Source organism: Sciurus vulgaris, assembly GCF_902686455.1.
Source record: "Sciurus vulgaris genome assembly, chromosome: 5".
Taxonomy (NCBI): Eukaryota; Metazoa; Chordata; class Mammalia; order Rodentia; family Sciuridae; genus Sciurus; species Sciurus vulgaris.
This window is the reverse complement of record NC_136465.1, coordinates 131,810,764-131,837,028: the sequence shown is the minus strand read 5'-3', so window position 1 is coordinate 131,837,028 and position 26,265 is coordinate 131,810,764. Positions and strand designations below refer to the sequence as shown.

The 26,265-nt window shown below is 36.8% G+C and overlaps 1 protein-coding gene across 2 annotated transcripts in view; it reads right to left on the bottom strand.

Annotated features, from left to right (window-relative positions):
- Positions 1–14,297: 14,297 nt before the first annotated feature.
- The window catches only part of RAB3IP (RAB3A interacting protein), a 76,056-nt gene continuing 64,088 nt past the window's right edge, over positions 14,298–26,265 (bottom strand). For both annotated transcript variants that reach the window (XM_079142216.1, XM_079142215.1), the window contains exons 7-11: positions 24,264–24,392; positions 22,458–22,570; positions 18,172–18,271; positions 18,012–18,081; positions 14,298–14,657 (exon numbers count right to left, since the gene is read on the bottom strand). In XM_079142216.1, the coding sequence (XP_078998342.1) occupies positions 14,575–14,657; positions 18,012–18,081; positions 18,172–18,271; positions 22,458–22,570; positions 24,264–24,392 (495 nt within the window). In that variant the 3' untranslated portion in view covers positions 14,298–14,574. The remainder of the gene's footprint in view (positions 14,658–18,011; positions 18,082–18,171; positions 18,272–22,457; positions 22,571–24,263; positions 24,393–26,265) is intronic.

Here is a 26,265-nt window from a genome sequence, read left to right as displayed (position 1 = left end):
AGAATTCTCAACTCGTTTTCCACGGCACTGACAATAAGAGTCCAAACTCTAATGTCCTTTGCTGCCACCCTCCCCACTGTCACTCACTACACCCAAACCACCTGAGGTTGGCTGTTCCTTCCACACTCCACTCCAAACCGTTCCACACTCAGTGACTCTGCATTAGTGTTCCTTTTGTCTAGAATGTTCTCCCAAACTCATGCATGACTTGCTCCTGGTCATTATTCGTCCCAGCTCCTCAACTGTCTCCTCCTCAGAAGCTGTTCCTGATCACCACAGCTCCAGGAACCCACTCCCTCCACCTCATGGGTCTCTCTCACTAAGTTGCTGAGACTGGTCCTGAACTCCTGATCCTCCTGCCTCAGCCTCTCATCATCTATTTTTATTATAATTAAGGACTTTTCGAAATCATCTTTACTATGTATCTCCCAATTGTCTTACTCCTTCAGCTAGAAACGGTACCCCTTTAGGGAAAGGGCTCTGTTTGTCACCACTGATGGCCTTACATTAGGACAGCATCTAGCTCATGAGAGACACATAGGTATTTTTTGATTGACTGAGCGAATAAACAAAGGAAGGAATCAATGATGACCCTGCAGCCACTTACTATCTGGATGCCACTTCAGCAAGCTGCTTAACCTCTGTCAGCCTCGTGTTTCTCATGGGAGGATAAAAACTGCACAGAGCTACTTTGATGGTAAGTGGAGAAAATGATAATTAATAACAATGAGAATAACAATAGTAACAGTTACTGACCTCTCTGTGCCATGCATAAGGCTCCTCAACCGCATTTTGAAATAAAACAATTATCTCCAGTTTATAAATAAGGGAACTAAGGCCTGCTGAGATTTTCTGATCTCTAATCCCAGAAGTAGTAAATGGCAGAGCCAAGCAAGATTCCCACCCAGGATGACTGCTTCAGAATCCATGTTCCTTACTATGATTCTATACCCAACATATAAGAAGTGTTCAATAAATAACAGTTATTAGTTAGGTTATAGAGGAGGAGTTCAACAACAGTTCCTGTAAAGAGCCAGATGGTAAATGTTTTAGGTTTTTCAGACCATATGGCCTCTCTTACAACCTCTTAACTCTGACACTGCACTATCAAAAAAGCCATAGTCAATAGGTGAATGATTAGATGTATTCTGGTAAACTTTACTTGCAAAAACAGGTTACAGGCCAGATTTGGGTTGTGGATCATAGATTGTAGATCTCTGTTGTCGATCAGTAAGAGTAACTAATGATAAGACACATTCACTCTATGTCCCATAAAAAAGATCATTACTAAAGAGAACAAATAATATAACCCCTTTTTTGTTTTAAAAAACACATAAGACCAACACCAAATTGAACAGAGATTACTAGTGATGACTATTGTTTTCTTTTATATTACATGTTTTCCAAAATTGCCCTTATGTTGAAATGTTTAGCTTCCAAGTCACCATTGAGTCGGGCAGAAGTCCCATCCTAATTCCAAAGTTGAAATGATGATCACATCAATAACACCAAAGAAGGTGGGGAGAACCTGCTCTCCAGAGGGTTTGTCCAGGTGACTTTGTCCCAGGGTTTCCTAAAGATGGCAATAAGGCTATCTTACTTCAAATGTAGCAGCATGTGTGCAGGTGACCAGGATCAACTCTGATCTCATTATGGCACATATTAAATTCTAATAGAATTGCCTTCATTTGGGGGATACCAGCATGCAAAAAGAAAAGGGATTTCTTCTTGGTGGCAACAAGCCAGCAGCCTCTTTATTCCCAATGCTCCATGCCAAGGCAACAGAGTTTCTAACCAACTGCCAACGTCAGGTAGGAATGTCGAGATAACTCTAAATCACGTGCAAGATCTTCTTGACCTCAGTATGTTCTTGTTCCCAGTCCCCAGAAAGTCCATGTTGTCTGCACGTAGGAGAAGCTGCCTCACAGAAGAACAAACTCCCATCTCTGTGGGGGAAGTTCTGATGTGCTGCATGCAACAAGATGTCTAACTCCATCTTTAGAGATTAAACAAACCTATGCTTGGAGAAAGTAACCTTTCTGGCTCATCAAGACTGCTAACATTTTCTGCGAGAGCACTTGGAACACAAGACTCTATGGAGGTAGAAGGTGGCATTAGACCATCTGCCAATCAATTTTCCAAGCAAGTTCAGGTTCTTTGGGGCAGAAGGATACTGGTTGTCTGAGAGTGAGAAAGTGGTGATCCCAAAGTGAAAGAAAGACAGAATTGAGAGGCTTGCCTGGTGGCAGAGATCCTCTTTGCCCCCAAGACAGTGGTAGCCAGAGCCAGCCCCAGAAGGGGGCAGCATTTGGCGCTTGTTCAGAGCTTCCGATTCTTCTCTAGGGAATCCAGAAACATCCATCAGAGTTTTGGAGAAATAATATACAGGAACTTAAGACATTTATCATTATCTCTGGTAATAACAAAATCCAAGTATGTCCTCTAATAGGCAACTCTGTCTCACAGCTTCTGTTCTGTTCACTCAACCATTCTGCTACTAAACAAGTTTTCCTTTTTCCTGCATTTGAACTTGTTGAATGACCCAAGCCTACTTAGAACTCAATTACTTTTGAAAGGTTTGGCTCTTTGCACTGCTTTTTCTTTCATTCATTCTACTACTGAATGCCTGCAAGGTGCTGATACTTGGCAGGCATTTTTCCCAAGCTGCATCTCTCTTCTACTTAACAGCTCAGCCTCACCTTCCTGAAGTCTTCCTGGATTCATCCCCTCTAGACAGGGCACTTCAGTCACTGCTTTTCTGCTCCAGAGCTTTCAGCATTTCCCTGAACACTGGACTCTGCCAAGATGTTCCTGTAGAGCTCATGGGTAGTAGATGTTTCTGCCTTCCCCTGCATCTCCACTGCCCTTGTTTGATAACAGTTACCTGGAGAATATAAATCTTAGAAGAGAGACAGGGACAGAAAGTGTCCAAAACTTGCTCAATAGCAGCTTCCTAGATAGGTCTTAGTAGTCCTGAGGAGCTGTGTAGAGGTTCCTGCCCTTCCTTAGCCTCTGGTCCTAAGAGCTACCCCGACAAGACTCCAGCAGGAGCTGGAGTTTCACTCTGCCATTATAAAACAAAAACTAATCTCAATATGAGTTAATTCAAAATGAAATTTTCAATCCAGATATTCTTGAATACAAAAATGTTCTTAAGGAAAAATGCATCATTTAGAGCTTAGTTTCTTTGAACAAAGAGTCCGAGGAAATGGAGAAAAATAGCTTTCAGGTGTATAACAATTTTGCCAAAAGTTTTCCTGGCTTTCAGACCTTGTTTTTTATTTATTTTTTATGGAATATTATAGTTGATTAGAAACAGCAGCATATAAACAGGAGTATAACATGCAACAACTGTCCCTCCTTGTTACAATATGAATCTAGTTTTGCTGCCCTCACTCTAAGGAAGATTTGAAAATGGTCCAGGAAAAGGAAATCATCAAAAACTAAGGGAGGGGTTTCAAAGCACTTAAAGGAGGTGATTGTCAGGCTTGGCATAGAGTAGGTGCTTAATGCTTGCTGAATAGCGGAGGAAATTTTTTTTTTTTAAATGACAATTAGCTGTGTGATTTTCAGGGAAAGGGAGTCACTTAAGCTAATGCCTGTATTTTTTATTCATAAAGTCTACCATCTTTCCCGCTATACACTCAAAGATAATAAGAAAAATGCTGACCATTTTCTTTTTTTTTCATACAGCATGTATTCCTCCCCCATCAAAAAGTCTAAAAGACTTCAATAAAGCTAGAGTTTGATTTGGGGCCAAAAGAGAAATTGTAATAAAAATTTAAAAATAATAATATACTTGGCAATAATCAGGTATTGCCACAGCTACAGAGGCAATTTATAGAAACTACAGCGATCTCTGAAAAAATTACAAGCAAGGCAAGCATAGGGATCCTATAGGATCTAGTAACTCTTCCAGAAAACAAACAGAAGATGGGTTAACTTGTTAGGGTCTCCTCAGTTCTGGAAAGAAATGATGTAGACTTTTTGCATAAAATACGTTGGTAATTTCTCTTTTTTAAAAAAAAAAGAGTGCAGATGCAAATGTAGCTTGGAGCCGGTAACCTACTGCTCAAATGACAGTTAACATCTGATGTTAAGTCAGGCAATAACAACGAAGCAACAAGTCAAGCATGACCCAGGTGGGCAATACCAAGTTGGCCACGGTCAGGCAGAACTCAGTGGGACTGACTGTGGGACAGAGGAAATGTGATGATTCTCTTATTCTTATGTCCCTTTTTGACACTTCTGGAAAAATCCAAACCATGAAAACTGCAGCATTATGTCAGTTCCTTCTGATGATGACTGGAATGTCACTATTTTTTTGCTATGGCCTGTCACTCTTTAGTGTTCAGCATTGCCTAGTGTTTGATCGCTTCCGTTCAACTTCTGAACATCTGTTATTTGCCAGGCACTTTACTAAGAACAAGAATTGCCAAGAGCGCGTCCCCAGTGTACTGCGGACGGTCCTCTAAGGCGGCTGCCTGGAGCGCCCTCAGTTCTTCTCATTCTCCCTCCTGGGAAATACCTACAGCCACATGGTCTTTCACCTGGAGTCTGAGCATGGCTAACCTGTACCGCGCCAGAGCCACACGGCGTGGAGTCTTCTTATGGCACACAGAAAAGGAGCACAGAGGACAAGGCCTCGCAGACATTGTCAGCACACCCAGCAAGACATCAACCCAGAAAATGTCAATATCAACCCAGCAAAATATGAGCAACTGTCCTGCCATTTAGAATTTCACTAGGAAGAGAACCTGTGTAACCAAGTCCACAGTATGTCTTTCCCCTGCAAGAAAAAGGAATTCTACTTAAAAAGCAAATCAGATTCAGTTACATACTTTAAAGTGTTGTGAGAAAAACAGAAAGATGGGAATGGACTGGGAAGGAGGTGTTTCTTGGCTGTTTTAGACCGTTTTGTATTTTATTATACTAACTACACGTTTCAGGTAAAAATGTTACATTTTTTTCTTGTGCTGTATTCGATAACTTTAGAGATAAGACAAATCTGACATTTTTTAAAACACAAAGGACACAAGTAATAAATAATAAATATGCTGACTCTTTCTTAACAACCAAGCTGTAAAGTGGAAATTCTGTTTTTTAAATCACTACCCTAACCATTGACTTTTGCTACAATGAAGCAAATAACCTCCATTTCTAATTTCAGGAGAGTTATCTAAGTCTGATAGTATTTCTTTCAAGACAAATTTTAAGTAAATGAGGGAAAGGTGCAACTGCGAGAGCAAGGGTGACATTTCTCAGAAGCGGTAACTTCCCAGTGGAAACTGGGCTCTTACCTTCAAAGAACTGCTGCAGGGCCTCATTTTCACCTACGACATCCATGGTGCTGTGGTTCTGGTCAATATTTCCTCTTAAAGCAAGTGTTCTCAGACCTCAGGAAGTAAGGGCTGTCCTCTCCACCCAGCCTATGAATGCTCTCGAAAAATCCTCCTTTTCTTTTTATTAGAGCAAAGCATATCTTCAGCCATCGACTTGTGCTCAGAAAAATGGTTAAGTTCTCAAACGTGACTATAAAACCAGAAGAATAGGCAACTGTGTAGGAAAAAAATCCCAAAGAGGGAAGTGGCAACAAGCCCATCTATCTTCATACAGAAAGCAGTTTCTACTTTGCCTTTTGTCTTGTTTTAAGGACCTTTGTCCTTAGTGACACATGCAATTACATAAGTGGGCAATAAATGCATGGTCTTATCACTTATTTGTCCCTTTACACTGATATATTTATATCTCCACCTTTATCGACCAGATCCATTTAGCCAGCACCAAGAAAAGATAGTAATTTTCTTTAACCTAGAAAAGGGGGCCAATCAATTTGGCATCTGGGTATCTATTTTTAGATACCTAAAACAGTAGATGGTTTAGAAAGTCTTGGGATAATGCAAAGTTAGGATTGGTCCAATATTTCCAAACCTAGAGTGTACACTTATACTCCTCAATACACCCTTAATCTACTTCCTCCAGTTGGTTCTCTTTAAAATAAAAAATAAAGCATAGACCAAGTGTGGGCAGTCTCTCTTAAAACAAGAATGGCATTATCAATTTAGTAATTCTTACAACTGAATATATGGTTTGCTACTAGTTGATTCCACTCCAAAATATAAAGCTAAACCCAAATAAATGTTTTTTTTCATTGCTTAGCTATAATTTATTTAATTAGCTTAAGAATAATACAATTATCAATTTAACTTAAGAATAATACTATTAGGAAATTAAACTGTCCTAGTTTTTCTTTTTTTCCCAACTTTTTATTTAAAAAAAAATTGTGAACCTAGAGAAAAGTTGAAAGAATAGTGCCATAAAGTATAAAATATACCATAAAATATGGTATTATTCATCTAAATATATACTGTTCCTCTAGATTTATTAATCATCATTATCTTGACACTTTTGCTTTTTCCCTCTTAGTATAAAAACTTTTTTGGGGGTGGAGGAGACATCATTTGAAAATAAGTTGCCTATGTCTTGACATGACATCTATATAACTCAGTGTATGACTTAAAAATTAAGGTCATTCTCCCACATAACAAAATCATTATTATACCAAAGAAATTTAATATTAATTTAATATCATCATATCATCTATAATTTCCACCATTCCCAAAAAGATCTTTCATGACTTTTTGTTTTCTGATCAAAGATTCAATAAATGTTCAGCATTGCCTTTGGTTATATTGTTTGAAAATATACATCAATCCCTTTTACATTGGTTGGTTGGTTGGTTGTTCATGGTTTTATAGTCCAGACCCTTGTTCTTTAGAATGTCCCTCCTTTTGAATTTGTCTATTGTTTCATTATTAGAATTAGTTTAGGTGACGTAGTAAATTTCAAAAAATTTATTTTAAAATTTCACACCTATATGTTGTTTCTTGAAGGTGAGTAAATATTTTATTTGTGGGAAAAAAAGCAGTTCAGGAGCCTCTTTTGAAGGTGACATTGGTTTCCAGAGCTATAAGGGTTTGCAATCAAGTGGTTTAAAGGAATGAATTTTCAATTTGTTTCAGTTCAGCTTGCATGGAGCTATCTGGTAGCTATGGGAAATAAAAGGTCCTTGCCCTCCACAAGCTCAAATCTGGGGCATGAGAAAATCACATGGAATTACAACTCATGGCAGACTGATAGGATCTTAGGAAACTATCCCAAGAGAACACAGGAAGGAAAGAATAATTTAATCTGGGACGATCTGGCAGGGTGCCACAGAGAGCTGGGATCTGAAGAGACATAAACAGTGAGTGTGCCTTTAAAACACGAGCAGTGGCCGGGAGGGAAGAGAGCACAGGTGCAGGAGTTGTATGCCCTGAGAGAGAGGGAAAAGACTGGAAATGGCTGGAAGGAGGGTGCTGGGTTTTGAAAGTAGTATGATTCCATACATGTTCATTCTATCGATGCTTTCTATCTGGGTGTGGTGCAGGATATAATTACAGCAAACTTGGAGAGATAGCTGTGTTAGAATGTGTCGGCTGGTGCAAGTTAGACCAGTTGAGGGCATGAAAAGCATCCAAGTAGGCAGTAGTAAAGTTTGAAGTAACACACACACACACACACACAAGTTTGAAGTAACACAATGTAGACCAAGAACTGGCTACTAACTAGGGGACACAGTCGAAGTGAAATTTCGAAAGATTTAAGCTTTCAGGTAAAATGTGAATTAAAATGCCTATAACATGTAGCTTCTGGCTAAATCTAAGACTCCAAGGAAAGCTCCCAGCCACACTTTATGGAGGCCACTAGAAGTAAGTAATCACACTGTAATAATCCATTGCCAAATGTGAATTCTGGATCTTATCCACCCATCTGCCCAGAGACTTCAAGTTCTCAGAAGCAGAGTAATGAGTGATAAGAAACATCAGAGAGAAAGAAATTAGATTCCATTTAATGAGTTGAAAAGCTAAGGTTAGAATTAGAGTCTCAACTCAAACATTTCTGGGGCCAGGCAGGTAAGTAAAATAGTCCAAAATAAGCAAAAGCTAACCATGTTATAATATTGATTCAGACCACTGACCCTGAGCCTTGGTGTCAGGGAGACAATCAAGGGCATGGGGCGAACCAGAAAGCATGGGTCCTGCTAACAGGTACAGCCTCCTCCCAATGCAAGGGGTGGGATCACAGCCTCATTCTGAGTGTTGTCCAAAGAGCCAATTTTAAGAGAAACTTAAATGCAGATTTTAAGTCTCACTTATAAAGTTGGCAACTGACTGGTTTTAAAGCAAAAGGAACAGAAAAATAAACCAAAACACTGTCAAGGATGAACAGCACACATGTGAAAACACGACTCAGCCTGCAGGCTGTCTGGATGTGACCTCTGGTTAAGAGGCTGAGGTACAACAGCAGGTCGGACGTTCAGTAGGGTCTAAGGAAAGTCAAGGAAATTTAGAAGGACATTGGTGGGGGAATGGAAATACACCTGCCTTAAACTCCAGAGCAACCAGTTGAGGGTAAAATTCATCTGGTGACAAATGGAATTTAAGGAAAAATTTCTTTCGCTCACTCAATAATAAATATTATAAATATTACAGTCATTATGTTCTTTACATTGCTAACATTTTCTTATTCCCCTGATGTCCCCATTTTTACAGATTCAGTAGGGATTTGTTTTCTTGAAGAACAATCTAATTTAGCTGTGGTGTGGGTTTGTTTTAGTACTGACAGTTCCTAAACAATGCCAAAAGATAAAAAGAGAGGTGCTATAGTTAAGTCTGCCGAAGTGATAAATCTGAGGATGGGGTGATGAGGATGGGGTGATGGGAACTCGTCTCTCTCCTGAGACTGTCCCTGAGGCCTTCAGCTCTAGAATACAGCACTCAGAACCTGTCTCCTTATTTTTTTCTTTTAATTGGTACATTATGGTTACAGATAAAAGTGGAATTCATTGATGTGTTCATACATGCACATGACTTAGTTTGGTTAATTCCATTCTGCTATTCCTCCCCTTTCCCATTCTCCCTTGTTACCCTTTCTCTGACTCCACTCCTATTTTCATTAGATCTCTTCCTCTTGTGGCTGGGGATGTAGCTTAGCCAGTAGAGTGCTTGCCTAGCTTGCCTAGCAGGGCCCTGGGTTCAATCCCCAATGTCACCAAAAAAAGGAAAAATCTCTCCCCTCTTATTTTTAATTCCTTAATTCTAACTTCCTCATATAGTTAGAATTTGACTCGATTTTCTGAATCTGAAAGCCAGTCTGTGAGGTACTGTATGTGAACTTCCTTAAAAAGGCTGTCTTTAGGAAGGGTTTTAGTCTTCTTAAATCTTGGCAAGTTTGATCCTCTTCCATAGTTTTTAAAAAATATTCATGAATTGTTTTTAAAGTTGGTTTTTATTATTATCTCTATTAACATCAACAACTACCTCTATAAAAACTCGATCAAGATTTTCTGTTGAGTTGGGATGATTTTTTTAAGATTGTTGGGAGGCCACTAAAGGTATTTAAGCAGGGAAATGACATTATTTTTGTTTTGAAACGATCACTTTGGGGGCTGTGGTCAGTATTGTAGGAGGGCAGGAATGAATGCAAGGACCCCATGTGAAGAGTCCAGGTGGAAGGCTGGGCCACGTGGTAGCAATGGATGTGAGGGGAAGAGAATGGATTTTAAATTCTGGAGAAAGTTGTTGGGATTTGCTGATGGATGGAATTGGGATTAGTGATGACAGAAATGGAGGACAAGCCTTGGAATTTTGCTTCAGTGACTAGGTAAGAGTTTGGCCATGTTTAGGTTTGTGATTCCTATTAGAAACTAAGGGGAGAGGCTGAATTGGCAGGCAGATGGGACACATAATTCTGGAGCTGAATAAGGGATGATGGCATTAAAGATGTAGAGTTATAAGCAATTGTTATAGTTTTTAAAGCAATCAACCTAGATGGGATGATCTTAAGAACATTTAGATAAACAGGAGGGAAACCCAGGCAAAACTCTGGCGATTCCAGTATTGGAAGGCCAAGCTAAGTGTGAGGCAGCAAAGTGCAGACTGTGATCTCAGCTGTCACAGAAGACTCCAAATTCCCAGCCAGGGTTTATGAAGACCTACTCAGTCTGACCCCTGACTACCTCTCCAACTTTTTCTGACTACTCTTCCTAACACCGACTGCACTCCACAACTCTCATATTTTTAAAAATATGCCAAGCATGTTGCTTCCATAGGAATTTTACACCAGTGTAAGAATGTTCTTCGCCCTGCTCTCTTCCCTCACCTGACTGGGCCCAGCTTTTTGAAGCCTGGCTTAAAATGTCACCTCCTAATATTCCTTTTCTTGACCACACAATCTGAAGTCATCTTCCATTCCCCCTCTAGCCCATGATCCTATTTTAAGTACCTGGAGAGCATTTATCCCATCTTTTAAAATTTTCTGTCCATTTCTGATTTGGCAGAGCCCCATGAACCCTGGCCTCTCTCACTTGTCTTGTTCACTGCTGTATCCCTACCTAGAATAGCACCTGGCACCTGCCAGCCTCTCAATTGTGTGAATGAATGAATTCAGGGAGGAGGAATTTTCCTTCTAGAAGGCCTGTGCAAAAATTACATACAGTACTATTTGCCTACCTGTCCAAGACAAGAAACCCAGTTGTCTGTCGAGATGGTAATTGTGCTGCATTCCATGAAGAAAATGAAGTACCATTTGCTAGTACAAAAGTTAAACACAAATACAAATTCATAGTGCTTTGAACTCGTCGTGTCTCTTAGAAAAAAACAGCATAGCTAGAGGAAAACACTATCAAAAAAATGCCTTTGAAAACAAAAGCCTCTCAGTAACAGCAGACCTGTTTTAAGACTCTGGATGCACAAAAGAACACACGGATTCATTTGGTGGCAGTGGTGGTCAGTGGGTCTACAGGTGATTGCAAGTTCATTTAAAGACTAAGACTCAATGTTTAGAAAGTTTTTCCTCCCAATGTAGATACTCAAAGGCTGTGATAGTCCTAGAACTGGTAGATGACGGAGGGCACTTGATTCAGTCTTTACAGAGGACAGAGAGAAGTGGTGACCTGCATGACCTCCTTGTTTTAGGAGAGTCAAGTCTGGGCCAGAATATAAGTGTTCTAAGTGATCCCCCACACAATCTAGAGCCCTTTTTATCAAGTCAGGCTCCCTCCTCCAGCCCTATGTCTGTTTATAATAACTTGTCAAGTCTTCCTCTTTTTTTTAGGATTGGTAATCTTGGCAATTAAATCCTGTCTAGAAATAATCTGCCAAGCATAAATTGATCAACACAGTAATTCTTTTGCAGTGATGCTCCTAACAGTTCCGTTTGTCTTTGAGGACTTTTACCCCTGACATAGTAATAACTTGGGACTCAAGTTACTATGTACTTCTGTATCCCTTACAGCTTCTCTGGTCCTTTAGCTAATGAATCCCAAATGTATCTCCTGGCCTGGCGTATCATTGAATTTAGACTCATGTATCCAATACCTACTTACCATCCCACTTTGATGCTTAATGGGCCTGTCACACTTGTGTCAAATACTGAATTCTTGTCTGTTTCACACATATGAAATTTGCCCCAACCACAGATTTCTCCATCTGAATAAACGGCAGCAACAGCTCGAGCCAAAAGCCTAAGTTCCAGATGTGATTTCTTTCTTTTGAAATTCAATTCATAAACATTCCCACTATCTCTTTTTTGTTTTGTTTGGGAATGTAGGTACATAAAATTAGAGCTAGTCACAGTCCTTGGATCATAACAGTACCAAATGTCTTCTTATTCATGTATTTACCTTAAATGACAAACGAACATTCTTGAGCCCATAATCCAACCCAGGGACTAGAACAATTTATAGTGATTTACTCAGATATTTGTTCTTCTCCCTACCTGACTCTCCCACAAACCCAAAGCTACCCTGAACTTTGTTACTACCTTGGTTTCAAGTTTTATCATATTCACACACACACACACACACACACACACACAAACAGCTGTGTGGTTGTAATAGGTATTGACCATCATGAGAAGCATTATAGTAAATGTAGCTTTCTGGGAGTGGCCTTTTTGGTTCCATCTGTTAATTTACTGTGCTGCCACCATCTGGGTGAATTCATTTGTTGCCATACAATAGTTCTTTAGTGAATGCACCATATCCTTCCATAGATAAACATCGAATTTTTTTTCCCAAAACATTCTTATGTGTATGGGGGCACTTTGTATAGTTACCTCTTTTGAATATATACCTAAAAAAGTAATTGCTGGCCCATGGGTATACAAATGTTCAACCTCTCAAATGCATGGTTTTTCACAATGGATACATCAATTCACACTCCCAAAAACAATAACTGAATGAGTCTATTGATTGGAATTTTCAAAACTCAATTTTGTTGGGTTTCTTAATTTTTGCCAATTGAATAAACTTAAAGGTGTCATTGTAGACTCCATGTTTCCCTGATTCACAGAGATGAAAAGATTTAAATGTCAATTGGCCCCTATGTATTTCTAATTCTGTGGAAGACCTGCTTGTCTTTTGCCCTTTTTCCTATTGTCTGCTCTATTCTTGTTCATTTGTAGAACACTTCTGTATATATTCTAGATTCCAATCTACTATTGGTTGTTACAAATACCTCCTCATAACCATGATGCCTTCTGCATCAGAAGTCCTAACATTTAAGGGCACTCAAAACAGAGTTGATGTGCTAGGTTTGTCAGTGGTAGAGCTCTTGCCTTGTATGTGCAAGGACCTGAGATCAATCCCAATACCACAAAAATAGATAAATAAAACAGGGTTCTCTTGTGTATGGTGTGAGGAAGAGATCCAATTTCCTATTTTCATTTCTTTTTTTGTTGTTTCCATTTCACAAAGTCTTTTCTACCACTGATCTACTGTGCCTCTGGTCAATATAAAATGTAAATTTGTGTGAGTCTACCTTGAAGCTTTCTATTTATAATGGCCATTTTGTCTGCTTCTGCACTAATAACACTCCAATACTTGAGCCTCATTAAAAGTTGTCCTAGTAGAGTAAGTTCTTGCTCCTTTTTCATTAGTACCTTGCTCACTCTTCATCCTTAACTATGTCAAATAAATTTAGATCGGTTTGTAAAATCTAGGAGAAATGTTGGGATTTAGTTGGAAGATCTATCAAATCTCTATACAGATCAATTTGGAGGGAACTGACAGTTTATATATATATATATATATATATATATATATGAATATTATTCTAATCCTATACATTATATATATACACACAAATACATATACATATATATACATATGTATGATATATACCATCTCATGACCACAGCATCATTCTAATCCTCCTACTGTATTTCAGTGAAATTTTATAACTTTATGTAAGCATGTCTGGCATATATTTGGTTAGATTTATTACCAGGCACTTCAGAATTCTTTTTTCAATTGTTTAGCATCTTATAAAAATTTGCTTTCTAATTTTCTTTTTAAATTTTTTCTAATTTTCTGTGGCTGGTGTATAAAAGTGTAATTCACAGTACTGATCTTATGTTTAGCTACCTTACCAAACTCTCCAATGTCTAATAATCTGATGGAACATCTTTTTTTTACTTTCCTATGCAGATAATTACACCATCTGTAGAAAATAATTTTACTCTGTTCTTTCCAATTATCATATTTTTATTTTTTCTTATCTTACTGCAATGGCTAACACTACCACTACAATGTGAAATAAAAAGTAAGGATAATGATCACCCTTCTCTTGTGCATTTTAAAAAACAATGCTTCTAGCACTTCCCTCCCCAGGACGTTTATTATAGGTTTTTTGTAGATATCCTTAATAAGTTGAAAAGTATTCTCCCACTTAGAGATGACTGGGAAGTTATTAATGGCCATTGATTTATCAAATTTTTTTTTCAACTACTGATCAAATTTTTTCAACTTTATTATACAAATACAGTGAATGAGATTTTTATCAGTTTTCTAATATGTCAGCATTTCATTTCTGGGATAAATGCCACTTGGTCAGTATGCTAGCTTCAATTTGCTTTTGCATATATATCCATGTTTAAAATGGGCCCATAATTTTTCTTTCTCCATCATCCCCATTTTTACTATCAAGGTTATATGGGTTTTATGTAGGAGACATCTTACTCTCTGGAAGAATTTATATTAGAATAACTAATTCTTTAAAGTTTAGTAAAACTATCTGGCCTAGAGTTTTCTTGTGGGTAAAGTTTTAAGTATTTCCTTTAATAGTAAGTAAATCAGGTTTCTGATTTCTTCTTAATCAAAACTACTTTTTCCTAGGATTTTTTTTTCCACTTTGCTTCAATTTTCAAGTTTATTGCCATGTTATCTATATATGAAACAAACATTCAATCTAAGATTTATTGTTTTGTTTTTTTTTTTTTGTTTTTTTTTTTTTTGCAGCTATAAATTACAATCACTAGTATACCTGCAATTCTTTACAGTGTGTTCACTAAAGAATAAGCAGAAACAGCATAGGTCAGTTAAAAAGAAATCACAGTACTTCTTAGTGTAATTTGCAAAAAGGGAAAAAAGTCTTGAGCCCACTCCTTAGAAATAAATATCGAGTAACCATAAAAATATTCAGCCACTTTTCAGTTATTCAGGGAGGTTCATGCATGGTCCCACGCAGAGCATCAGAGTTCCTCTTTGAAATATCCCAGCTTTGCCAATGACATCTCTTTCCTCAGCTGCATAACTTCCCAAAACATCTGATCAACTATACAAACAGAGAAGAGGAACGTGTGAATCATAACATCTAAAAATGTAAGATCAGCAAATCATAACATCTAAAAATATAAGATTAGCTGACAATGCAAATTGCACGCTTTCTAACGACACATCTAATGTCTAATGTCTTTCAATATTTCACACTAACTTCTCCACATACCTATGGGCATTCCAGTTTTATCAATAAAAGTAATATTCACATTTTTATCACAACTATTTGTTAGATACATTAAAGAATATCACTTTAGCCCCCCCAACAGATATACACTTCAGTGTGAGGATAATTCAGAATTCAATTTTTCAAGTTATTATTCAACTTATGGATCTTCTTGCTTTAGTAGGCTATATTTTGGCCATTTTATTCTTCATTAACACTAACAGAAAGCGAACCAGAAAAAAGGAAAACGAGACAATCCAGAAAACTCAGTAACATTCTTTGTAATAATAGAGAAAACTCCGTGTTGGGCTCAAATTATAAATAAAAATAAATGTAGAGGATTATCTGTAAATTTCAACTCTATATTATTTTATAATTTCCCACTCTAAGTAGAAAAAAAAATCTGTTCAGTATTTCAAACAATAAAAGGACCGTGATCAGATGGGACTGATTTATCAGTTCTCACCCAGGGGAGTTTTGCCTCCCAGGGTACATTTGGCAATGTCAGTACACATTTTTCACTGTTGCATCTAAGGACTGCTGCTGGAATCTAGTAAGTAAAACCAGGGATGCTGTTAAATATCCTACAATGCACTAACACATACCCTCAAGACAGAATTATTCAGTTCAAAATGTCAACACAGGCCGAGTATCTTTTATCTGAATGCTGTGACCAGAAGTGTTTCAGATTTGGGATATTTTTGGATTTTAGAATATTTATATATACAAAAGATACCTTGGGGAAGACACCCAAGTCTAAACTTGAAATTCACATATCTTACATACTCCTTATCCATGTAGCCTGAGTATTTTTAGTTTGCCTGTGCTGTGACTGCAACTTAACACATGAGGTCAGGTGTGGGATTGTCTACCTGTGGCATCATATCTGCCCCAAAGAAGTTTAATATTGGGGAGCATTTCAGATTTTTGGATCTGGAATGTTTAAGGTGTAATATCAAGGTCAAGAAACCCTGTCTTATATTTAGATGCCCTTAATCCTTGTTTAGCACAAGGCACAGATAACAGATTTTAAAATGAAAATACCTGTTTACTATAAACCCACAGTCTATAACAAGTACCAAATTTGTGAGGTGCAAGATGACAGAAACCAGAGAAGGTATTAACTTTACCAGCATAACTCATGTTATTTTCTATTTTCAAAAAGGTAAATTATCTTTTAGATTTTCCTACAAATCTTTTATTTTAACAAGGAAAAAAATATGCTGGTAATTTAACTTAAATCACTTGTTCTCCATTTTAAATCATATTATCCAGCAGTTATTTTTAAAGATTTCAGGGTTATTAAAGTCATAAAAACTATTATACAGTTCAAAGACTACTTTAATGTTATGTAGACTTTTGAAATTCAACAGTAATTAAAGACAGATTTCATTCCTATTCTTCTAGGCATTAAAATTCAATTATATGGGATTCCAAATAAATACAACTTTTTTTTTCAACACAGAGTTTGCAAAAGACTAAAGTTTTGTTGACATGACTAATTTTTCTACAGAATTGAGATTCACTAGTTTATGTGACTGAAAGATATTTTCAGGGCCTAAAAATATATAAACAGGAAAACCTCCCACAACTTCAAATGTAAAACTAGCATAGACTTGTCCCTAAATTACATGTGCTCAAGAAATACTGCTTTGAAGCTAACAGGTCCAATCAGTTTTAGTGCTTGATATTTAAGGCACTGGGCTATAAAACCATGAGCAGTCACAGAAAATTGTATTAAAAACATTAACACACTTGCATGAACTGGCTCATCTGGAACATCATGTGCACATTCTACTGATTTATATAGAATATGGCAATCTTTATTCCATTCAGAATTATCTCATGATTGCTTTATTAATTCACACATGAATGTAGAAAAGTACAGGAAAATTTTATTGTTAGCTCCTTCATGGTTTCCAACAATTGTTTTAAACAAATCTGACCACTTCTAGAGCCTTCTTTTTTTGTTTTGTTTTGTTTTGTTTTGATTCATTGTACACAAATGTGGTACAACTTTCATTTCTCTGGTTGTACATGAAGTAGAGTCACACCATTTGTGTAATCATACATGTATACAGGGTAATGATATTTGTCTCATTCTATTATCTTTCCTTCCCCCTACCTGCTCCCCACCCCTCATTTTCCTCTATACAATCCATCTTTCCTCCATTCTTGCCTCCCCTGCCCCCTGTTATGTATCATCATCCACATATCAGAGAAATCATTCAGTCTTTGGTTTTGGGGGCTTGGCTTATTTCACTTAGAATTATATTCTCCAGCTCCATCCATTTATCTGCAAATACCATAATTTTATTCTTCTTTATGGCTGTATAATATTCCATTGTGTATATATACCACAGTTTCTTTATCCATTCATCTACTGAAGGGTATCTGGGTTGGTTCCACAATCTAGCTATTGTGAATTAAGCTGCTATAAACATTGGTGTAGTTGTGTCACTGTAGTATGCTGATTTTAAGTCCTTTGGGCATAGGCCAAGGAGTGGGATAGCTGGGTCAAATGGTGATTTCATTCCAAGTTTTCTAAGGAATCTCCATACCACTTTCCAGAGTGGCTGCACCAATTTGCAACCCCATGAGCAATGTATGAGTGCACCTTTTTCCCCACATCCTTGCCAACATCTATTCTTGATAATAGACATTCTACTTGGGATGAGATGAAATCTTAACGGTAGTTTTGATTTGCATTTCTCTTATTACTAGAGGTGTTGAACCTTTTTTCATATATCTGTTGTTTGCTTGTAGATGATCTTCTGTGAAGTGTCTGCTCATTTCCTTAGCCCATTTATTGACTGGTTTATTTGTATTCTTGGTGTGAAGTTTTCTGAGTTCTTTATAGGTTCTGTAGATTAGTGTAGAGCTTTCTCATTTTTATCTCTCAAGGACTAAATTTGATAAGCTTTTGTACTCGCCTCACACTTAATACTTGATTGATCACATACCACTTACAAATTACAACTGGTCTGGCTTAAAATTCAAGACAGTAAAATGAGGCAAATAAAAGGATTAAATATGTTATTTTCGAAAAGATGTATCTGTTCTCAAATTATCCACACATTTCATTAGAACTACAAATGTAAAAACAAAGTTTTTTTGAACGTTACTTGTCCTACACTTCTTGTTAAACCTTCACATACATACTTATAACACACTAAGAATACTCACCATCCTGCTGTTTCACAAGTCCCTGCTGAATATATCGAATGTACGTAAAAAAGTTACATACAGAAGTGATCTAGGCCGAAAGGGAAAAAAAAAATGTCATGATGAGTCAACTGTCGTGCATCAAAGTGAACTTTATTAAAACTATGGTTAAGTCACTTACCCTATATCTGCAAAAAGGAGAAATATAATAATAGTTGCTTGAGTCCCCTAGTTTAATTCTGTGTTTACAAGACTTACTCTGGCCAGTAAGAGCACATTTTCTGTAAAATAACAATAAATATCACTTTTTAAGATTAAAAGCATTTTGCTCCTACCCTCTGTATAAGTTAATATTCACTCAGTAAGACAACAAACATTTGAGAACTTACTAACCAAACCCTGTTTTGAATGATGAGCTATAGTGATGAAAAGGAAAAAACAATTGTGTCCTTGAGGGGCTTATATTCTAATATATGCATAACACCATAACCCTAACTGCTTCTAGGAACAGGAACTAAATGTTTTTATACAATGTGTCCTGTCCTAGAGCAAATTTACAAATAAGTAATCAGCCCTAGAACAGTGCTCAGTTTAGTAAAAGGACTGAGAAAAACTTAATGATGACTGTTCAAGTCTTAAAACCTGATCGTGCTAGGCGAGGTGGCCCATGCCTATAATCCCAGCAGCTTGGGAGGCTGAGGCAGGAGGACCGAGAGTTCCAAGCCAGCCTCAGCAACTCAGCAAGACCCTGTCTAAAACTAAAACCAAAACCAAAACCAAAACCCTGTTCTTGATAGCTTGCAGGGTAACTGCTTCCAGATGAGGTGCTTTTTTTTTTTTGCTTGTTTGGTTGGTTGGTTTATATGCATGCATTTAATGTGAGACACAGAAGTAGAAAGGAATAAGCCACATTATAAACTTACTGAATCTTAACCCCCCATATAAACAGCACACTGTATTTTTCACTGATCCTTTCTATTTGGCATGAGGGTTTCCTGTCTTGGATGAGGCTATGAGCCTCTTGAGGACAGAGACAGTGTCTTATTCATCTCTAAGTGCCTGGCACACCGCTGATACTCAGTGACTGATGACCCACCTGTCACTACTGCTCCATGAGATGAAGGGGACTTATCAAGCTGGACTTATAGCAGCTCAGTGTCACCGTAGGAAGGTGGGAACTTGGCTGAATACAACTATCACTCTATCAATACAAAATTAGCACTGCTCTAAGTAAAATAAAGTGGTCAATGACATTTTATATGACATCGTGAATTACATAATAAAGAACAATGTATTGTATAAACATTAATACCAGCTCTAGAAGAAACATGATACAAATGTGCCTCCATAGGAAGAAAACACCTGAGGCATTTGTTATTTGGAACAGGAGAATTTTGGAGGTGGCCATGCAAATCACTAACCACTTCTGATCTTTCTAAAGAGATTTTTGTCTCAAAGTTCCTTTATTAGCAAATTGTTTTAAAGTACTAATTACTAGTTTGGGGAGAATAAAAGGTCAATAAATTTAAGATTTGAGTGTTAGAAGTCCTTGGAATTTCCAAACTTATAACTTACTCAACAAGAAAAAGGAGCATCAAGCTGATAAAAACAATTTACATATTATTCTTCTGAGAACAGATATATACCTGTTTTTCTACTATCCTATCTAATTTTGAAAGGACTCTGCTAAAGTGGATTTAAGTATCAATTTTAAAACAATAAAAAACCATTTCTTAAATGATCTTACTCCAAAGTCACTTGTAAACTAGTCACAGTCAATTTATTATTATTTGAGTCAGGCCTCAATGCTAAGTCTTCTGACTCCACTCCAGTGATTTTTTTTAGCATGGTATACCACCTTGGTGTCTCTTCATAGCTCTAGTGCCAATGTTTCACATCCTTGCTTGTCATTTTCACATGAGGGTATCAACATGTCTAAATCTTAACCCACAATCATCTTCCACAAGCTAGAGCCTTTCTTGTTAATTTCCAAAAGTACTTCAAATAATTTTTCCAGTCATTTCTAACTACTTTCTCTTTTACCTAGCCTCCTACCCCACTTTAAGTTTTCTTTCTGAAGATTTGTCACATAACTCCTTTCTTTTCCATAACTCAACATTTGTTTCCTTGTTTCTAGGTCTTCAGTCATACCAACTCTTCTTTTCTTCTTTATCCAAAATTTACCCATGCTTTAAAAAAAAAAAAAAAAAAAAAAAATCAAATCTCCCTCTCTTCAAGAGTCCTTGATCACATCTGGAATGATCTTGCCTTCCGTAAAATTCCTATAGCACCATGTCACTATCTTCATAACAGACCACAAGAATCTTGGCAAAGGTCACACTTTATATTTCATTTTAAAAAGACAAAATTCCAGGTGTAGGGGCACACACCTGAAATCCCTGGGGCTCAGGAGGCTGAGGCAGGAGAATCACAAGTTCAAAAGCCAGCCTCAGCAACTTACTTGGCAAGGCCCTAAACAACTTAGTGAGACCCTGTCTCAAAAAAATTAAAACGGGTTGGGGATGTGGTTCAGGGGTTAGGTGCCCCTGGATTCAATCCCTGGTACCAATAAATAAATAAACAAACAAAAAAACAAAAAGGACTGTTGTTGTAGCTCAGTGGTAGAGCACTTGCCTAGCACATGTGAGGCACAGGGTTTTGATCCTCAGTACCACATAAAAATAAATAAATAAAATAAAGGTATTGTGCCCATGTACAACTAAAAAAATATTTAAAAAATAAATAAAAAGACAACATCTTCCTTCAGTTTTTCCATGTGACAGGGCACTCCAAACTCCTTGGCTTTTGGCCTTATGCCCACAAGTACAATATCCTTAAATGGATAAACTGCTCTTTCACCTATATAATTGTTTTACTAAAATACTACAAATTCATTTTTACTGACATTCCTATTTGTCATCATTCAATGGTATGTGCAAATGCATACTATGTGTGATAGATCACATATCGTGGATGTAAAATTTAAATTCTATAGCAAAACTATTATACACTATATTTAAAATAAGGTATGACATAGCGCTTTAAAGTATAAACACTGCTATCATAAAATTTGATTCTCCATTTGGGGGATTGAAGGACCAAGATAAAAATATTTCAGTGTTTGTAGAAGAATGTAGGGCTGGGGTTATGGTATTATAGTAGAGCACTTGCCTAGCATGTGTGAGGCACTGGGTTCAATTCTCAGCACCACATATAAATAATTTAATTAAATAAAGGTAAAAAAAATTTTTTTTAAAGAATATAAATCCTTTCCTATGATTCAGGGGCCACTGTGCTACAGGAATGTCACAGGAGGAGTTTGATACAGGACAGACTCTGTGTAGATGTGTGGTTCACAAAGCAAACACGTGAGTAGGTAGCTCCACAAACAGCTACTTGAGTACCACCATCGTTCTCTAAGCTGGCTGAGAATGGATGGATACACATCATGAGAAATGGAAGAACAGAACTTTTATGACAAATTTTAACAGATTTATTAGTTAATCTCCACAAGTCTTTTCATCTTCTGACTTCACAATAATCCTGATGAGAGTCAATTACTACTTTCTATGAACTCTTGTTAGGCTTTCCAGTCTTCCATATTGATCTGCTTCTTGAATGCTAACTAAGCAACTTCCTCAAAAGTTTTCCAAGTTATTTTTAAAACATAAAACAAGGTACAATTATGTGTTGATTTTAGGTAAAATCTTTACCTTTACCTAAAACCAGCAGTATCTAAAAATTGGTTTTAATTTTTCCTATTCCTGGGAATGGATGAAAGAACTTGCCTTGCTATGAAATATGGCAGTCTTACCTCTGATCCCAAACACCAGACTGAGGATGTAGCTCAGTGCTAGAGTACATGCCTACCAAGTACAAGGCCCTGAGTTCAATTCCCAATACCACAAAACACACACACATACACACACACACACACACACATAAATTTCAAATACCTCTCACATATGAAAGACAGGAACTGATTATTTATAAAAGTGAGAACACTTTATATTAGCAATATGCAAGGAAAGGACTAATCTAGTCTCTTTAGCATCCTTTTTTCATGTATGATAAGATTTGGTCTAATTGAGTATCTCCCCAAACTCAGAAATATTTCACACAGACATCCAGTGTACACAGCTATATACAGGTATAACAAAAATCTGCCTACAATTCACTAAATGGTTCACAGCATGGGGTTAAAAAAACAAAAACAAAAACAAAAAGCATGTTTCTAATCTTTGTCTACCTGGATCCCTAGCATATATGTTTATTTTTGTAATTAAAAAGGCTTTCTTTTGATGTTAAATTTGCAATGCTATCTAGGAATCTGTCTTTGGGCTATATAGACTAAAGAGAAACCTGAGGAGACATGCAACCACAATTAAAACTAAAAAACTAAACAAATGCTCACATACAAAAGTTCAAAAATTCATTATTTTTTGTAAGTTAGATGTGAAAACCTACTTTGGTCCTCCACACTCGACTGCAGAAGCTTTCACAAATCGAATAGGTTGTAATCCCACTGGTTCAATGCTTAGAGTATTGTTTTCCACAGCCTCCAGAACAGCTGAAGCCAACTTAAAAAAAATACAAGTATTAGATGGTAAGCTGGCAGAAAAGCACCAAAACTATATTCAATGGCTAACTAATTTTATAAATTAATCTTTCCCCAAGTTTCACTAACATGGTCTTACCTAACAAAAAGGGAAAAAAAATCACATATTCTTGATTTCTTTTATAATTCAAAGACTGTTATGAAAGGCAATTTAGTTGTAGTGAAGTAACTTTTTTCATTATTTAAGGTATTAATTCCAGTCTCTGTCCACTTCTTACCCACCACAACTAACCTCCACTGTAAATGCCATTTCAGAATGAACATCCTAATGCTTTATTCTGCTAAACTTCATATATGTCATTTATAACACAGCAACATATACTAATTATAGATGTAGATTTTATCAATTTGTATTTATGTGCACAAAAGACTATAAAAATAATTATCAAATATTAAGTCTCCAGATGGAGAGGGTAACAACTGATTAGTAGGTAAGAAAGGCAAACTTTTGGGGGCTGAGAATGGAGCCAATGGCACAGCATCTTGACAACCTAAACCAAGCCAGGTTCAATCCCCACCACCACCAAAAAAAAAAAAAAAAAAAAAAAAGCGGAGGGGGGAGCTTCTTCAGTGTAGCAAGATAACTAATATTGAATGGCCTACATGAAACCAGCTACAGCGCCATAATAAACAACACATATTCATATCAAAAGTGTTACAATGTTCATATTAAGTTCTCCTTAAAAGTAATGTTATAACTAAATCCTCAAAAGACTTAAGACTCTTAGGATTAAAATTCTTAAACATTAATTGATAGAGTATCTGGAGACAAACCTTTCACAAATGAAATAACAAATTGAAATTATGACTTTACATTTGTATAGTGCCTTGTATTTTGAAAAGGATTTTGAATTAATCTACTTCAGTTTTTCCTCTTAACTCTGTGGCATAGGCAAATAAGGCATTATTTTCCCTGTTTTAAAGATGCAGGAGGGTGAGGTTGTGGCTCAGTGGTAGAGCACTCACCTAGCATGTGTGAGGCACTGGGTTCATGTCCTCAGCACCAAATAAAAATAAATAAAGGCATTGTATCCATCTACAACTAAAAAAATAAAAGATGCAGAACTAGCTGGGCGCAGTGGCACATGTCTGTAATTCCAGCAGCTTGTAGACCTGAGGCAGAATGATGGAGAGTTCAAAAGTCAGCCTCAGCAACAGTGAGGTGCTAAGCAACTCAGTGAGACCCTGTCTCTAAATAAAATACAAAAAAGAGTTGGGAATGTGGTTCAGTGGTTGAGTGCCCCTGTGCCCCTGGGTTCAATCTCTAATAACCGCCTACCAAATAAAAAATAAATAAATAAAGATGCAGAAACTAAACATGGATTTTTATCACATATGAAACTTTTAAGAGAGTGTATAAAATCCCTTACACTGAACCTGGGACTACCAATGAAGAAATAAGCCCTTTCCCTATATATATTTACACTTCACTTCAATGCAACACATTTCAGTATGAATGATCCTGTTTGAAGAAGGAAAGATGTTCAGTAATTGAACGCCAACAACTATGATCCTAATATGGAATGGAGGAAATGGCAAAATATGACATTTTATAATAACTTACTAATATAAGAAATACTAAATTATATAACATGACTTAATAAAAAGAACAGAAACAACTTTAAAGCATTCCTACAAAGGAGAAAAAAATTTACCTCACTTTTTGAGAATGTTAAACATGGAAAGATATCTTCCTGATAGATTTTGTCTAAGAAAGGACATGTTCTGTCCATTGTGGGCTCATCCTTCCAAGATTTGAATTCGTTATACAGAGATAAATCAGCCTAACAAACCAAAAGAAAGCACAAAACAACTTTAAAAGGAACAAACATAAAACCATTTTATAAAACCAAAATCTAATTTAAACATTACTGAAAAGGAAATGCTCATTTAAAATAATGAGCTGAACTATTCCCAATTCACTGAAAAAAAAAAAAAAAAAACAAAACATGGTAGCAATTTTTCTTTAAGAAAAAAAAAAAAATGACTCCAAAATAACTGACTGACCCTTTTTAATGTATCCACTATGGTATCCAATGATTCTACCTTTATCCTCAACTGTGGTCCCCCAAAATTAATGTTGGATCTGTTCTTAAGACAGGTGCACCAAGTCCTGAATATAAAAACTGTTGACTTTTCTGAAAATAATCAAAAAGCGGAGCCAAGTTAATGAAGTAAACTACTCAAACTGAGACTAAATTGTGAAACCTAGTATGAGGACAGAAAGGAAACTAACTGTTCTGCTATTACCTGATGATATTTCTAGAAGAAGTGCCAAAATGTTCATTTTACTAGCAAAAAAACAAAAAGAAGCACACAAAGAGCCTACTACATTGGTTATCTTAAAATATAATGTTTATTTAGATATTTCTGGCATATCAACATCCAGTAACTACTGGATAATAATTCCATATGAATTATTGAGAATGATCCATTCTGGAACTCATCTTCCTAATCACTCTTCCAGTTATTCCTCTTCTTTCCCTTCTCCCTATAATAAAATTTCCCCAAGTATTCTTCCCTGCAGATCTTCATATCTCCTCTGTCTACCTAGTTCAATGCCATCTGCTGGAACACAAAGCTACACCTACACCAGCCACCCAACAGAAGTGTCTCTATTGTTCTCTTATAGTCCTAAGCCACTTTCCTCCAGGTGCACTTAATACCCTACGAATGACACGTGGATGGCAGTGGCTGGCTTCTAGATAGCTTAATCAGAGGTGAAGTTGGTCTACATGAAAGTAACAAAAGGTTGAGTGTATCCGAGCTTTCCTATAGACTTTCTTTTAACATGTATACTGACAATCTCAATGTTGAATTTGTTCATCCCAATTAATACATTCCTTGAATCAAAGCTATAGGCAAAAGGATAAAGAATATTAGCAGATGAATACTTAATGTTTTCAAATTCATTTTCTTTGTAAATTTACTGAAAAAATGAACATAAACCCCAAGACAGAGGTGGTAAGGAAAGATTCTAGTGTAAAGGTAATAAATTTAAATCATTTCCTAAAAGCTGACTCTTGCAACAACTATGGTAAGCATTTTATAAACCTTTAGTTCACAGTGCTGTGTGAGACAGCTATTACAATCCCCATTTTATAGATAAGGAAGTTAGGACTTAAATAAAGCAACTTGCCCAAGGCTATACAGCAAGAAAGGAGTAAAGGCTACACCCGAATCTGTGTGGTGTGATTCTAAAGCTCGCCTTGTTGTGTGTCTGCATGCACAAATGAGTTTTAAATGCTTTCAGTGTTGATTCATTTTGTGAGGAGGGGAGAAGAGAAAAGTAAGAGGTGAGAGGAGGAAGGTTCGGAGGCTCCGATGCGCTCTTGTGTGTTTGTAATTTACGGTAATCTAAAAGTGCTGGGTCTCGAACCCTGGTCTGCAGGGTAGGAGGCAGTCTCTCTACGTGATGGGCTATATCGCCAGCTGAGGGTTAAATGCTTTCAGAACACAGGTTGCTAATAACATTACTGCAGGTCCCATCAGGTTTTCTACAAAATCGCAGACATATTTTAGTTTCTTTCAGATAGTCACATCTGGTTCTAAGAGTTACATTAGGTCAAAATTTTGTGTTTCTTTGTCTACTAAAACTTGGTATTTTTAACAAAACATCAGAATATAAGATATACCTGGAAAGTAAAAAATTATTAT